Source organism: Rhinolophus hipposideros (assembly GCF_964194185.1).
Source record: "Rhinolophus hipposideros genome assembly, chromosome: 17".
Classification (NCBI taxonomy): Eukaryota; Metazoa; Chordata; class Mammalia; order Chiroptera; family Rhinolophidae; genus Rhinolophus; species Rhinolophus hipposideros.
The window spans coordinates 40,709,698-40,725,124 of NC_138063.1; the positions used below are offsets into that span (position 1 = coordinate 40,709,698).

The window sequence follows — 15,427 nt, forward strand, 5'->3', positions numbered from 1 at the left end:
TCGTCCCTACCATTGAACTGTTTGAAAACAACCTTTCTGCTTATCTCTTCTTGAGATACTTAGACTTGTTTTCTATAGCTAGCCTGGTTGAGTGATAAGCTAGGTAAAATCACAATTGCTCTCATATCTTTTGACCTTGGACACAGACTTCCTAAAGAGACCAATCTTTGTTGCTAAGCCATCCAGGGCTGAGTTAAGGGAAGAGGAAAACATTATTACCTTAGAAACTGAAAAATGCAATTCCTTGTGTGACTCCTGGAATCGCAGCAATAATGGTTATGAGGAATTTTCAGTGACCACAATGCTGGACTTTGGAACCTTCCAAGAGCTACTTGAATATACGTGTGGGCTGCTTATGTTGGAGTTTCGTACTATAGAAACCTTTAGAGAGCTTCCAGGGAACGCCTCACCTACTAGCCACCCAGAGAAGTTAGCCTTTTTAAAGGCAGCTCTAGAAGCAAGGGTGTTCGGATTCCAATAGACATCCAGGACTCTCGAGGGGATGATCTTGGCCTTCATTCATTCATTCAACAAACACTGAGTGAATGCCCAGTAGATACCATGCACTGTGCTTGTACTGGGGAGATGATGATGAATGAGATTCACATGGCCTCTGCCTTCATAGAGCTGAGAGTTTAATGGGGCATAAACACTATTAAGTAACTGCAATACAAAGTGACAAGAGCTGTCTAAAAAATGCTAGGGAATGCTTCCCAGAGAAAGTGACTTCTAAGCTCTGGGGCTCTTTTGCTCCAGGGCTTCCAAGACTTCTGCTCTGGGGCTTCAAGGCAGATATCTGAGGAGAGGGTAACCAATGGCCCTAGTAGCTATCCCAGCACCATAGCCATCACCATGGGTGCAGCAGTCCTATGTCCCCGATACCCCCAACTGAGGACTCAGAACGCACCTTCTCCCAGAAGCAGGGGGGAAAGACAGTGGTTTGATGCTGTGCTAGCTTGAATATGGACCTATGGCCCTGCTCCGTAATTGATAAGATGGCCTTTAGCAGCTGGCTGAGGCACGAGCCATCATAACAGTCATGACAATCTCAGCAGCCTGAGAATTCAGCAGGGTCCAACCAAGAGAGAGGAGGAGTGAGACCAGGTTCTTAGAACTATCTGGATGACACAGAACAGTGGTGTGTGACTGGCTAAAACTTGACAACACAGTCTGAGTGTATAAAACTTATTTTAATGATAAAGGATATGGACATTCATGGAGATAGTCACACAACTTGCTGTCATACACACTGTAACTCCACAAGCTTGTAGATAGATGTACAGCTTCTTAGATCCCCTCTTCTTCCTGACTATAGAGGATCCTCTGGCTACCTTCCAGCTTGATCACCAAGGACCAATAACCGATGCAAAGCAGTTAGTTGTTGCATCCAGTCTGAGACTGGATAGAATTTAGGTCTAAACAGGAGCATTTTTCTGCAGGCCCAGGCATTAAACCTGCAGGAACTAAGTTCCTGCTCCTGCAGGAACTAAGCCAATAGTAGAATTTGACCCTGTAGAGGAACCTCTGGTTTATAGTAACACAGCATAATAATTTCCTGTCTGACTCAGTCTCACTTCAGCATCAGGGGTCCTTTGTGGTGGGCTGAGGTGCAGCCATGGGACATGCTGCACAGCACACCACTTATAACAAACTCACAATTCCCCACAAATCCTTGCATAATTCCCACAGAGTGAGGTCCTAGCCAGCAAGTGGAGGTCAGGGAACAGGATCCAGCCTGGAAGGTGGGATGGCAGGAATTTCATCTAGTATCAAGGTCCCAGATAAAGAAGCTGGGGTTCCAGGCTTGGCCACAGGAAAACAAATATGTGAGACAAGTAACATCTACATCCAAGCTCCCTCCCCCATTCTTGGTGTCTTTCTACCCTTTAATTGCCTCCCCTGAGATCCTAAAAAGATCCTTTTGATTCATCTGTAGCAACAGTTCTCAAAGTGTGGTCTGTGGACCCCTGAGGGTCCTCAAGACCCTTTCCAGAAGTCTAAGGTCAAAACAAAATTCTTAATAGAAGGATGTTATTCGCCCTTTTCACTGTGCTGACATTTGTTACAATGACGCAAAAGCAATGGTGGACAAAACTGTTGGCACCTTAGAATACAGTAAAACAGAGGCACCAAACTGTACTGGCAAATGATTTTACAAACCCTTGTAATTTATTTTACAAATTTTGTAAATTATTTTACAGAAATACCACTTTTAAGAGCATCTTTGATGAAGCAGTAAACAATTTTAATTTTATGAAATCTTGACCTGTGGTGTATGTCTCTTTAATATTCTGTATGACAAAATGGGAAGTATGCATAAAGAAGCACTTCCTTGACAGCCATCATGCTTCCGTTCACTGAAGCGTGATGGTTGTCAAGGAAAAGCATTTGTGTAATTGAATTGCAAAGTGAATCAGCCACTTTTTCATGCAACCTCATTTTGCTTGAAAGAACAACCTGTATCCACCACGTGAGCCTGACACCTGCCTAGTGCTTAAAGGCTTTTCTGATGAATCAGTGGTAATATTAATGAATGTTATCTTTTGATATTATATATGAAACATGTCAATATTTGGAAGATCTGCATAATTCAGTGAACTAATATTTTCTAAATGACCAGTGCAAAATGTTACAAATCATGTGTGGGTAAAAAAATTCCACCTGTAGGTAGATAGACCTTTGAATTTTAATGTGAGAGAGTATGAAAAGTTCATTGATATGGTTTCAAATTCCACATTACAGTTACCTTTAAGAAACTACCACAGTCCTGTGTTGGTATAGCATCAAAGAAGAATCTACATTGTAGCATCATCTACAATGATATGAAAAGGCTGTTAAAATGTTCCTTTCTTTTCTAACTACCTGTGTGAAACTGAATTTTCTTCCTAAGCTTCAAGCCAAAAAAAAAAAGCGTATCACAATAGATTGGAGGCAGAAGCAAATATGAGAACCCAATTGTCTTCCATTAAGCTACACTCTAAAGAAATATGCAACAAATTAACAGTGCTACTTTTCTCATTAATTTTTTTGTTATTTTTTGAAAATTTGGGCTTTTCTCATAAATATTTATGTTAACCTTTAATAAGTTAATAAACATATTTTTTTAAACTTTTTTCAGTTTTCATTTCTAACAAGTTAAAAACAAAAGCTTGTTGGGGCCCTCAATAATTTTTAAGAGTGTAAAAATGTCTGGAGACCAAAAAGTTTGAGAACAACTGTCCCGTAAAGTCTAGTGCATATGATAGGGACTCGCTCGCTCAATAAGTACATAAGGAATGTGTCTCAGCAGTGCTATGAAAAGAAAGGACATACAGTGAGACTGGGTCAGGTGGGAAGTCGGGGCCACTGAAACTGCTCTTCCCCAGGTAACTCTTATCCTCTGGATGTTTACTAACTGCTTTGTCATTGAAAGATACCTGTTCTGGCTCCCTGCCAGCCTGATCACCGAGGATCAAGTCCCTAGCTGACAGACTGCCTCACATAATAAACTATTTAAACATAAGTTATCAAATTTAATCTTACCTATCGCTTCTTGGCCTTTTGGCTAAGATCAAGTGTAAATTTAATCTTACCAAGGTTAATGTTTATTGAGCACATACTAGATATGCTAGGCATTGTGCTGGAAATGAGGATACACTGGTTAATAAGACATAGACCCTGGCCTCCAGGAAATTACAGTCTAGTAAGAGATATGGCTAGATAGAAAAATAATCCTAACAATGCGATAAGAAAGTAACAGTAGTATTTATACATTTAAAACAAACCTTACATGACTTAATACAAAACAGAAAGTCCAGTAGGGTTTTTCACCAGTGGAGAAGCAAATCAGGGTTAAGTCAGTGCCACCCCTTTGGGGACCCTCAAACCAAACCAACTGTACGAATTCACTAATGCCTATCTTCTCTTATTTTTATTTCAGGCCAATAAACTTCCGTCAGAACTAACCACAAATGAACGTATATTGCATCTCCTCCGAGGTAAAGAAGGGCACAGGAAGAGCTACCTTAGTTGCATATTTGACTGAAAGATAGGAACCTTAACCACATTGTCCAAAAAGAAATTGCTTGTAAACAGTGTTGGAAATTCTTTTAAGAAAGAAAAGGCCCCAAATGCCCACCCTGGGTCCCTGATCAAGAAGTGCTGTGCTTTGTGCCCTGAATCAAGAACAGAACAGCTCAGGGGCCCCTTCCCCTCATTTAGGTGGGCTTCTCACACTGGCCTATAACCCCACTCCAGTGGGACCTAGCAGTTTCGTGGATTCCAGAGAAACTCATTTTAAACTATACTAACTTGGGCCTCTCAGTTAAACTCTAATTGTTAAGCCTTCGAAGAGGTTTAAGCAGGGAGACAGAAAGACTGTAAGCTTTAAAAGACTGAAAGTCTGACCTTCAATGAATCGATGCACTTTTGCTTTTGTGTTAAATGTAAGTGTGCTAAAAGATATAACTGCATCATATTTTATATATATGTATGTCATCCCACTGTAAAACGTATTCTTCTATCCAAGGATCATAGCCATGGTTCCTAAGACTCAACAATGTGTAAAGTTACATTATTAAAAAGCCGCACATTCCAACATGTGCTTTTCAAAGATGGACTGTTGAACTACCCTGTTTCCCCGAAAATCAGACCTAGCCGGACAATCTGTTCCAATGCATCTTTTGGAGCAAAAACTAATATAAGACCCGGTCTTATTTTACTATCAGACCCGGTCTTATTTTACTGTAAGACATATTAATTTAATTAATTTAATTAACCAGGGTCTCATATTAATTTTTGCTCCAAAAGATGCATTAGAGCTGATGGTCCGGCTAGGTCTGATTTTCGGGGAAACACATGGTATGAAAAAGACAAATTGTTTATTTGTGAGTTGATCCTCATCTTATTTTTAATATGTAAAAATCATTTTTACCTGGAGTCCATATTGTAGGTATGGTAGAATACAAATGGCAAGTTTGGAAATTAAGAAAATTACAAACCACAGGAAATTTAGGCTTGTTTCTTTGAGCTTTTATTTTGGGTCTATTATTGGCAATCTATTTCCCTTGCCATAACTAAGTACACTTAACCTACTGTGGAATCTTGAGCTTCCAACACAACATAGCGTGATACAAGGACTGCGATCTTTGGATAAAATGTGACGTATGCAAGTACAGTATATTGCTATCACTATTGTAGGAGAATAAGTAATAACAGACTGTTATTAGTTCTTAATAAGTGTTCATCTATGCATGTTCTTGAGCTGATTGATTCCAGAATTTTATTGAATTATTTCTTTGAAGGAAGTGTCAAATTTTATATTTGATGCACTTTATACTCAATGGTGTCTAAATACCTCAGTCAGTGCCTAATTGCACACACAAAAATAAACCTTTCCATAATCTACTATAATAAACACTGATGGTGTTTATGTTATGTAAACATTTCTTTCGTTTTCTCATTGATGTTTTGCTTTGGTTTTCAGCCAGTGTTCTACGTAAAGACATGTTAAAATGGAGGGAAATGTTATAATCCCAAAAGATTTTTTAAACCAATTTTCAGTGTTACTAAAAGCAGTTTCTTTAAGTCAGTAAACAATGGAATATAATTTTTGAAATTATAAGGTTATTCTCTTAAAGTTTGTTATGATCAATAAAATAATCAAGCAACAAAAATCAGCTTATTTTGATTACTATCTCAATCAAAGCCAGTAATGAGCAACCCACAGCCCCCAGAGACACCTCAGCCTGACTAGCTATGCAACATGTCTGCAATCTAATTTCAGGATGAAAAATTAGAAAGCTCTGTCTCTATTGCTAAAATACCCACATATAAACATTTTAGTAGCTAAAAAGCAGTTAGCTACTAGCCAATTTCCTCATTGACTTTCTTTTATTCAGCAAAGTTGTACAAATACACATTTCATGAGAATTTCATATAGCTGTATTTATTTTGAAGAGGACAATAATGTGGCCTTAAATGTTGTATATTTTACCCCTGTTGTTAACTCTTAGGTCAAAAATGGTTGTTCATCACTGATATAAATCAAAACAGTATTATGGGTACTGATAACAAAGCTCCAAAAGACAAAATGGGATGAAATCAGAAACAGTTGTTTTTCACTAAAACATATTGTCCTTGGCCTATTCATTAGATCATTCTATGTGGATAATGTTCTTGATGAATATTAGGGCCATTAAAAATGAATCCAGTGGCTTTAACAACATTTAATGGAGGCCTTCTTACTGTAGGTAAGAGGTCTCCGACTTAGAAGGCTCACATTTGCTCTAGATGAGATTATATTATCCATAGCAGGGAATATGATTATATTAATCACTCACCAAAGACTGAATAAAAGGTCTGTTATTTAAAGTTAAATTGCATTTATTTTGCACACAGGTAGATGGTTCTTATTTCATGTCAATCTAATTCACAATTCAATGAGCTCTGCATCCTAAGACTCAGAACTAGCAATTCTTATGCAAATCATGTACTTAATTGAACCACAAAGTTTTTCATTATATCGATTTGTTTGATGAAATAGTCCACGTTGTAATTCAAAATAAAGTTAATGTACTACCCAATTTGCCTTTACTGCTTTTTCCTGTTTCTTTTTAATCAGAAGTTATTTCTATGTGATTTTAATAAAATGGAATTTCAGAGTTAATAATTCAGCTCAGTATACTTTGTTACTTATGGACCTTGATTTCATTATTTCTATAGTGGATAACTTGTAATGACTTCAAAAGGTTTACCGTTCATTCAGATAAAAATTCTTGGGATAGTCACAGAAGATACTAAAAATAGAAACTCTAATCGTACATCACGATGATTTGATATAGGCATGCCTCATTTCATTGCACTTCAGAGATATTGCTTTTTTTCAAATTGAAGGCAAGACCGTCCATCAGTAAAAAGATTATGCCTCCTTTATCGCAGTAGTCTGGAACTGAACCTTCAATATTTTCAAGGTATACTTGTATGCCTTATGAAAGGATTCCCCTCCCCCTGCATCTAGTTAATTAACACATCCATCACCTCAGATATTGATCCTGTGTATGTATCTTAATTTCTATTTTTACTGTCTGTAATGCTCCTCACCCCTCAGCCCTTTGCAGTGGCTTTGTCTTCTGAAATAGCTGATGGTTTTGCACAACGTCTTGTTTAGGAAATAAATATTTGCAGTGGTAACATTTGCGTTGGAACCTGGAGAACTCCATAGCCATCCTGGCTTCCTCCCCTGCTCCATCCACCCTTTGCAACCACAAGAAAGCTATGTCTCATCATTACTGCACACTGGGACCTGAAGCTAAGGTTCAAATTAAAATAAATGGTTGTTTTGAAATGATTCTAGTGATCAGTAGAACTGTCAGAGGATAAAAGCACTCCTCAATGCCAGGCTAGCTGGAATCCAATGGAGATGCCTCAGTTTTGAGGTGGGCCTGCCCTGCAGATTATAGGGGTGAGAAGCTGAGGTCCTAATTTCATAACAAAGTGGTATTGATTCTAGAACTGGCTGAGCCTCACAGGTAGTGACCAGGTGGAGTCTGCAGATTATTAATAACAATAGAAACTAGCTATCATTTGTTGAAGGACTGTTATGTGCTAAGTACTTTACATAGATAATCTCATAAAGTGTATATGTATTTTCTCATTTACCCCTGACAACAGCCCTTGATGAGCTTGTTCAGTCACCAAAGAATTCTAGCCCTGTGTTGGAGAGGTTACGGGTGACTGGTCCTGGTGACTAGTCAGGACCTGGAGCTAAGGTTCAAATTAAACAGTTGTCTTGAAATGATTCTAGTTGTGATCAGTAGACCTGTATCTGTGAAGCCACTCCTAGCACTTTCTAGGAATTATTGTCAACATTCAGAATAGATTGCCTCTGTTCTGTCACCAAGAAAGAAAGTACTTTGTGTCCCACTGTAGAGATATAAGAACTCTCCAGCGCAATGTAGATGGGCTTATGAGTTGATGTTTTACTACCTTCTTGGTAAAATGAGACAAAATAGATTTATGTATGCTGGTCAATTGGTTTCAATGAGTGTGTTTTATCTCTCTATGACAAGATGCTAAAAAATGTGTGCATAGAACTATGTTAAGGTGAACAGAGCCACATCGTATTAGGGTTTTTCCCTGCCATTATCCCACATCAGTTTTTGTACTTATGTGTGGGAGAAAAATTAAAACAAACCAAAAACAAGTTATATGCTTTCTGTGCAGAATTAGAATAATTTCTTTCACATTCCTCTAACTGAGGGCCCGAGGAAGTTTTTTCACTCTGCTTAACCTATGAACACAATGAGATAAACAGGGGTAGTTTTCTCCAGGCTCTCTGACTACTATACTTAGCCCTCAGTTAAATACACATTAGTGGGTCTGGAAAGTCCTAGAATCTTTTCCTGGTGCTCTTACTCTTACTTTTAGCAATACTTCAAGATAATTTAAAACTATGAGTGGAGTTATATTTTAACAATTGAAGGAAGTTAATTAAAGACTTTCAGTTCTCAAATGCCTTGTCAGCTTTTTCTTGGTCAACAGAAAGAATTACTTCTCCCATCTTTAGTCTCTTCTTCCCTCCCTCACTAGGATTTAAACTCTAATATTTGACAAGGGAAATGCTGTTAGTAGTCCCACTTCCCACAATTGGACTTATAAGAATAACCTTAGAAAGAAAGTCTTCAGTTTACAAGAGTTGAACTCTATTTTAGGAAACATTAGACTAAAAAATACTCCACACAAAGAAAAGTGTGGCAGGTGACTGAATCCTCCAGAGAAGGGAACACTATTGTGAAACTCGGCCAAGTTTCAAGTTATTGCAATGCTGGTAGCATCGGATCTGAGTGGAAGTTACACTGTAACCCATGACTGGATTAATCACCAAACCAAATATTATTACCCGGGTGAACAGTATTTTACCATAAGTCTGAACAACAATGTCCCATTTCTGAGTCAGTCATAATTACTGGTGCTAAAGTCATGAGTTGTAGCCATAAGCTATTTTAAATGAAGAAGTCTATGAAATTCGGCTGAAGTATAGAATTTTAAGTTTATTTCAGAACCCAAAATAATTGAGTTCATATTTCAAACAAAGGACATATATAAGAATATTCATAACTCTGTAACAGCCCAAACTGGAAAACAACAAATGTCTGCCATGGTATGTTTATACCTTGGAATACTACTTAGCAATAAAAAATTTTTTTAAAAAAAGGATGAAGTACTGCTATAGGCAATAAAGATGAATCTCACATCCACACATCTCACAACGTTGAGTGAAAGCAACCAGACCCAGAAGAGTATGATCCCATCTACATGAAGTTGAAGAACGGGCAAAACCAATTCACGGTGAAAGAGGTCAAAATAGTGGCTACCTCTTGGCTGGAGGGGGCTGGCTGATGATATTGACCAGGAAAAGTCATGAGGGAACCTTCTAGAATGCAGAAAATGTACTATGTGCTTCCTCTGGGTGGCAGCTACATGGATCTGTGATAACTAGGCTCCAAGAAGGCCCCCAGTACTCCCCTCCTCTGATATTCTTGTCCTTGTGTAGTCCCCCACCTATACTGTAGCAGGACGGGTTTGTATGATCATTAAAGAATGGCCAAAGTGATGGCATGTCACTTTTGAGGATAGATCATAAAAGACATTGTGGCTCTGCCTGTTCCCTCTTGAATCACTCACTCTGAAGGAAGTCAGCTGCCAAGTCTTGAGACACTCAAGCAGCCCTATGGAGAAGCTCATGTCGAAAGGAACTGAGGCTCCCTGCCAGCAGCTCCTTGGAAGCAGATCCTCCAGTCTCAGTCAAGCTTTCACACGATGGTAACCTGACGGATTCCAACCTCATAAGGGAACCTGAGTCAGAACCATCCAAAACCCGTGGCTGACAGAAACTATGATATAATAAATGTTTGTTCTTTTAATCTACTACATTTTGGGAGTAAATTTTTATGAATTAATAGATAGCTAATGTAAGTATGTAATATGTAAAAACTCATCAAACTGTACATGCAAGCTTTGTACACTTTATATATTTTTGTTAAATATTCATGAAAAAAAGAAAAAAGTCTATTATCAAAAAGAGGTTCTCAAAAATGTTCAACTTGAAACTCCCAAGGGATTTGGCAGAAGTGTTAACTCAAGGTCTCCTATATTTCACCAAAATGTGTTGGCAATGTATAGCCCTACTAGCCTGACAGGGAGAGAGATGTGAGCTGATCACTTACTCCTATTCCTGTGTCCAACTGTCATCCTCCCACTATCCATTTTTTTTAAATTTCTTTTTATTTTTTATTGGGGAACAGTGTGTTTCTCCAGGACCCATCAGCTCCAAGTCATTGTCCTTCAATCCAGTTGTAGAGGGTGCACCTCAAGGGCCCATGTGGAAATCGAACTGGCAACCCTGTTGCTCAGAGCTCACAGTCTAACTGAGCCATCTGTCTGTCCCCCACATGAGATTCTTTAGAGCCACCTCTAGTTGCTGTTCTGAGACCTTTTGGGGGGCAGTTTATCAGCAAAACTTACAATGTTTGTGAATTCTACAGGAAGTTCTACTAGCAGCAAAAACAGGGCCAATTTCTCCATTAGGCACAGTAGGCAGTGTTTAAGGCCCCTGATGTTTTTAAGATCTTGTGAAAATGTTCTAATTTCAATTTGTTTTCAAATCAGAAGAAAAATAATATAGTAATAATTAATATATACTAATGCAGCCAGCCTGGATTATGTTTGTCTTTATACAAATATAGTTGTAAAATATAATTTTGGTGGCATGGTGTTTTTGTTTGTTTGTTTTTGTTTTTGTTTTGTTTTTTGAAGGCTTAGGAAGAGTACTCCAAAGGCACAGGTGCCTAGTGCCCACAAAAGTCATAATGCACCCCTGAGCAAAAGGAGGGATGCTATGGACTGAATTACGTTCCCTCCACCCAAGTTCACTCTTGAAGCCCTAACCCCCAATGTACCTGTATTTAGAGTTAGGCCTTTTAGGAAGTAACTAAGGTTAAATGAGGTCATGAGGGTGTGGACTTAATCCAACAGGATTGGTGACTTTATACAAAGAGAAAAAGAGACAGATCTATCTCTGTATACACAGGCACCAAGGAAAGACCACCTGGGCACATGGTGAGAAGGCAGCCCTCTACAAGCCAGGAAGTAGGTCCTCACAAGAAACTGAAATTCTGGGCACCTTGATCTTGCACTTCTCAGCCTCCAGACTGTGAGATATAAATACCTGTTGCTTAAGCCACCCAGTCTATAGTATTTTGTAATGGCAGCCTGAGCTGGGAGAAAAGCAAAAAAACAAAAACAAAAAAACAAAAAATGAAAAAACAAAAAACAAAAAAAAAACAAACAGTAAGCAAAGTGAAGAAGTGCCACATGCATCAGCAACTGGCTTAGATGTCACCAGGTGAAATTGGTTGCATCCTAGCACTCCAAAGGCCCAGCTCGACCTTCATTTCTTATTATTGAACTTCAACCTTCAAGTTAGAAACTAGGCAAGCTTGCAATCAGTGCAGTAGTGTTCACACACGCAGACTGAGGGAAAAGCCCTGAGACTGAAAGTCTCCCTCTGTAAGCTGTAATGTTCTTGATGAATATTAGGGCCATTAAAAATGAATCCAGTGGCTTTAACAACATTTAATGGAGGCCTTCTTACTGTAGGTAAGAGGTCTCCGACTTAGAAGGCTCACATTTGCTCTAGATGAGATTATATTATCCATAGCAGGGAATATGATTATATTAATCACTCACCAAAGACTGAATAAAAGGTCTGTTATTTAAAGTTAAATTGCATTTATTTTGCACACAGGTAGATGGTTCTTATTTCATGTCAATCTAATTCACAATTCAATGAGCTCTGCATCCTAAGACTCAGAACTAGCAATTCTTATGCAAATCATGTACTTAATTGAACCACAAAGTTTTTCATTATATCGATTTGTTTGATGAAATAGTCCACGTTGTAATTCAAAATAAAGTTAATGTACTACCCAATTTGCCTTTACTGCTTTTTCCTGTTTCTTTTTAATCAGAAGTTATTTCTATGTGATTTTAATAAAATGGAATTTCAGAGTTAATAATTCAGCTCAGTATACTTTGTTACTTATGGACCTTGATTTCATTATTTCTATAGTGGATAACTTGTAATGACTTCAAAAGGTTTACCGTTCATTCAGATAAAAATTCTTGGGATAGTCACAGAAGATACTAAAAATAGAAACTCTAATCGTACATCACGATGATTTGATATAGGCATGCCTCATTTCATTGCACTTCAGAGATATTGCTTTTTTTCAAATTGAAGGCAAGACCGTCCATCAGTAAAAAGATTATGCCTCCTTTATCGCAGTAGTCTGGAACTGAACCTTCAATATTTTCAAGGTATACTTGTATGCCTTATGAAAGGATTCCCCTCCCCCTGCATCTAGTTAATTAACACATCCATCACCTCAGATATTGATCCTGTGTATGTATCTTAATTTCTATTTTTACTGTCTGTAATGCTCCTCACCCCTCAGCCCTTTGCAGTGGCTTTGTCTTCTGAAATAGCTGATGGTTTTGCACAACGTCTTGTTTAGGAAATAAATATTTGCAGTGGTAACATTTGCGTTGGAACCTGGAGAACTCCATAGCCATCCTGGCTTCCTCCCCTGCTCCATCCACCCTTTGCAACCACAAGAAAGCTATGTCTCATCATTACTGCACACTGGGACCTGAAGCTAAGGTTCAAATTAAAATAAATGGTTGTTTTGAAATGATTCTAGTGATCAGTAGAACTGTCAGAGGATAAAAGCACTCCTCAATGCCAGGCTAGCTGGAATCCAATGGAGATGCCTCAGTTTTGAGGTGGGCCTGCCCTGCAGATTATAGGGGTGAGAAGCTGAGGTCCTAATTTCATAACAAAGTGGTATTGATTCTAGAACTGGCTGAGCCTCACAGGTAGTGACCAGGTGGAGTCTGCAGATTATTAATAACAATAGAAACTAGCTATCATTTGTTGAAGGACTGTTATGTGCTAAGTACTTTACATAGATAATCTCATAAAGTGTATATGTATTTTCTCATTTACCCCTGACAACAGCCCTTGATGAGCTTGTTCAGTCACCAAAGAATTCTAGCCCTGTGTTGGAGAGGTTACGGGTGACTGGTCCTGGTGACTAGTCAGGACCTGGAGCTAAGGTTCAAATTAAACAGTTGTCTTGAAATGATTCTAGTTGTGATCAGTAGACCTGTATCTGTGAAGCCACTCCTAGCACTTTCTAGGAATTATTGTCAACATTCAGAATAGATTGCCTCTGTTCTGTCACCAAGAAAGAAAGTACTTTGTGTCCCACTGTAGAGATATAAGAACTCTCCAGCGCAATGTAGATGGGCTTATGAGTTGATGTTTTACTACCTTCTTGGTAAAATGAGACAAAATAGATTTATGTATGCTGGTCAATTGGTTTCAATGAGTGTGTTTTATCTCTCTATGACAAGATGCTAAAAAATGTGTGCATAGAACTATGTTAAGGTGAACAGAGCCACATCGTATTAGGGTTTTTCCCTGCCATTATCCCACATCAGTTTTTGTACTTATGTGTGGGAGAAAAATTAAAACAAACCAAAAACAAGTTATATGCTTTCTGTGCAGAATTAGAATAATTTCTTTCACATTCCTCTAACTGAGGGCCCGAGGAAGTTTTTTCACTCTGCTTAACCTATGAACACAATGAGATAAACAGGGGTAGTTTTCTCCAGGCTCTCTGACTACTATACTTAGCCCTCAGTTAAATACACATTAGTGGGTCTGGAAAGTCCTAGAATCTTTTCCTGGTGCTCTTACTCTTACTTTTAGCAATACTTCAAGATAATTTAAAACTATGAGTGGAGTTATATTTTAACAATTGAAGGAAGTTAATTAAAGACTTTCAGTTCTCAAATGCCTTGTCAGCTTTTTCTTGGTCAACAGAAAGAATTACTTCTCCCATCTTTAGTCTCTTCTTCCCTCCCTCACTAGGATTTAAACTCTAATATTTGACAAGGGAAATGCTGTTAGTAGTCCCACTTCCCACAATTGGACTTATAAGAATAACCTTAGAAAGAAAGTCTTCAGTTTACAAGAGTTGAACTCTATTTTAGGAAACATTAGACTAAAAAATACTCCACACAAAGAAAAGTGTGGCAGGTGACTGAATCCTCCAGAGAAGGGAACACTATTGTGAAACTCGGCCAAGTTTCAAGTTATTGCAATGCTGGTAGCATCGGATCTGAGTGGAAGTTACACTGTAACCCATGACTGGATTAATCACCAAACCAAATATTATTACCCGGGTGAACAGTATTTTACCATAAGTCTGAACAACAATGTCCCATTTCTGAGTCAGTCATAATTACTGGTGCTAAAGTCATGAGTTGTAGCCATAAGCTATTTTAAATGAAGAAGTCTATGAAATTCGGCTGAAGTATAGAATTTTAAGTTTATTTCAGAACCCAAAATAATTGAGTTCATATTTCAAACAAAGGACATATATAAGAATATTCATAACTCTGTAACAGCCCAAACTGGAAAACAACAAATGTCTGCCATGGTATGTTTATACCTTGGAATACTACTTAGCAATAAAAAATTTTTTTAAAAAAAGGATGAAGTACTGCTATAGGCAATAAAGATGAATCTCACATCCACACATCTCACAACGTTGAGTGAAAGCAACCAGACCCAGAAGAGTATGATCCCATCTACATGAAGTTGAAGAACGGGCAAAACCAATTCACGGTGAAAGAGGTCAAAATAGTGGCTACCTCTTGGCTGGAGGGGGCTGGCTGATGATATTGACCAGGAAAAGTCATGAGGGAACCTTCTAGAATGCAGAAAATGTACTATGTGCTTCCTCTGGGTGGCAGCTACATGGATCTGTGATAACTAGGCTCCAAGAAGGCCCCCAGTACTCCCCTCCTCTGATATTCTTGTCCTTGTGTAGTCCCCCACCTATACTGTAGCAGGACGGGTTTGTATGATCATTAAAGAATGGCCAAAGTGATGGCATGTCACTTTTGAGGATAGATCATAAAAGACATTGTGGCTCTGCCTGTTCCCTCTTGAATCACTCACTCTGAAGGAAGTCAGCTGCCAAGTCTTGAGACACTCAAGCAGCCCTATGGAGAAGCTCATGTCGAAAGGAACTGAGGCTCCCTGCCAGCAGCTCCTTGGAAGCAGATCCTCCAGTCTCAGTCAAGCTTTCACACGATGGTAACCTGACGGATTCCAACCTCATAAGGGAACCTGAGTCAGAACCATCCAAAACCCGTGGCTGACAGAAACTATGATATAATAAATGTTTGTTCTTTTAATCTACTACATTTTGGGAGTAAATTTTTATGAATTAATAGATAGCTAATGTAAGTATGTAATATGTAAAAACTCATCAAACTGTACATGCAAGCTTTGTACACTTTATATATTTTTGTT

General features: G+C 38.4%; 1 protein-coding gene across 3 annotated transcripts in view; it reads left to right on the plus strand.

Moving 5' to 3' along the window:
• ANKRD29 (ankyrin repeat domain 29) overlaps positions 1-6,561 on the plus strand; it is a 44,875-nt gene extending 38,314 nt beyond the window's left edge. The window contains exon 8 of one of the 3 annotated variants that reach the window (XM_081079142.1): positions 3,920-6,561. In XM_081079142.1, the coding sequence (XP_080935268.1) occupies positions 3,920-4,024 (105 nt within the window). In that variant the 3' untranslated portion in view covers positions 4,025-6,561. The remainder of the gene's footprint in view (positions 1-3,919) is intronic. The other 2 variants (XM_081079140.1, XM_081079141.1) reach the window with 2 other exon arrangements.
• The last annotated feature ends 8,866 nt before the right edge of the window (positions 6,562-15,427 follow it).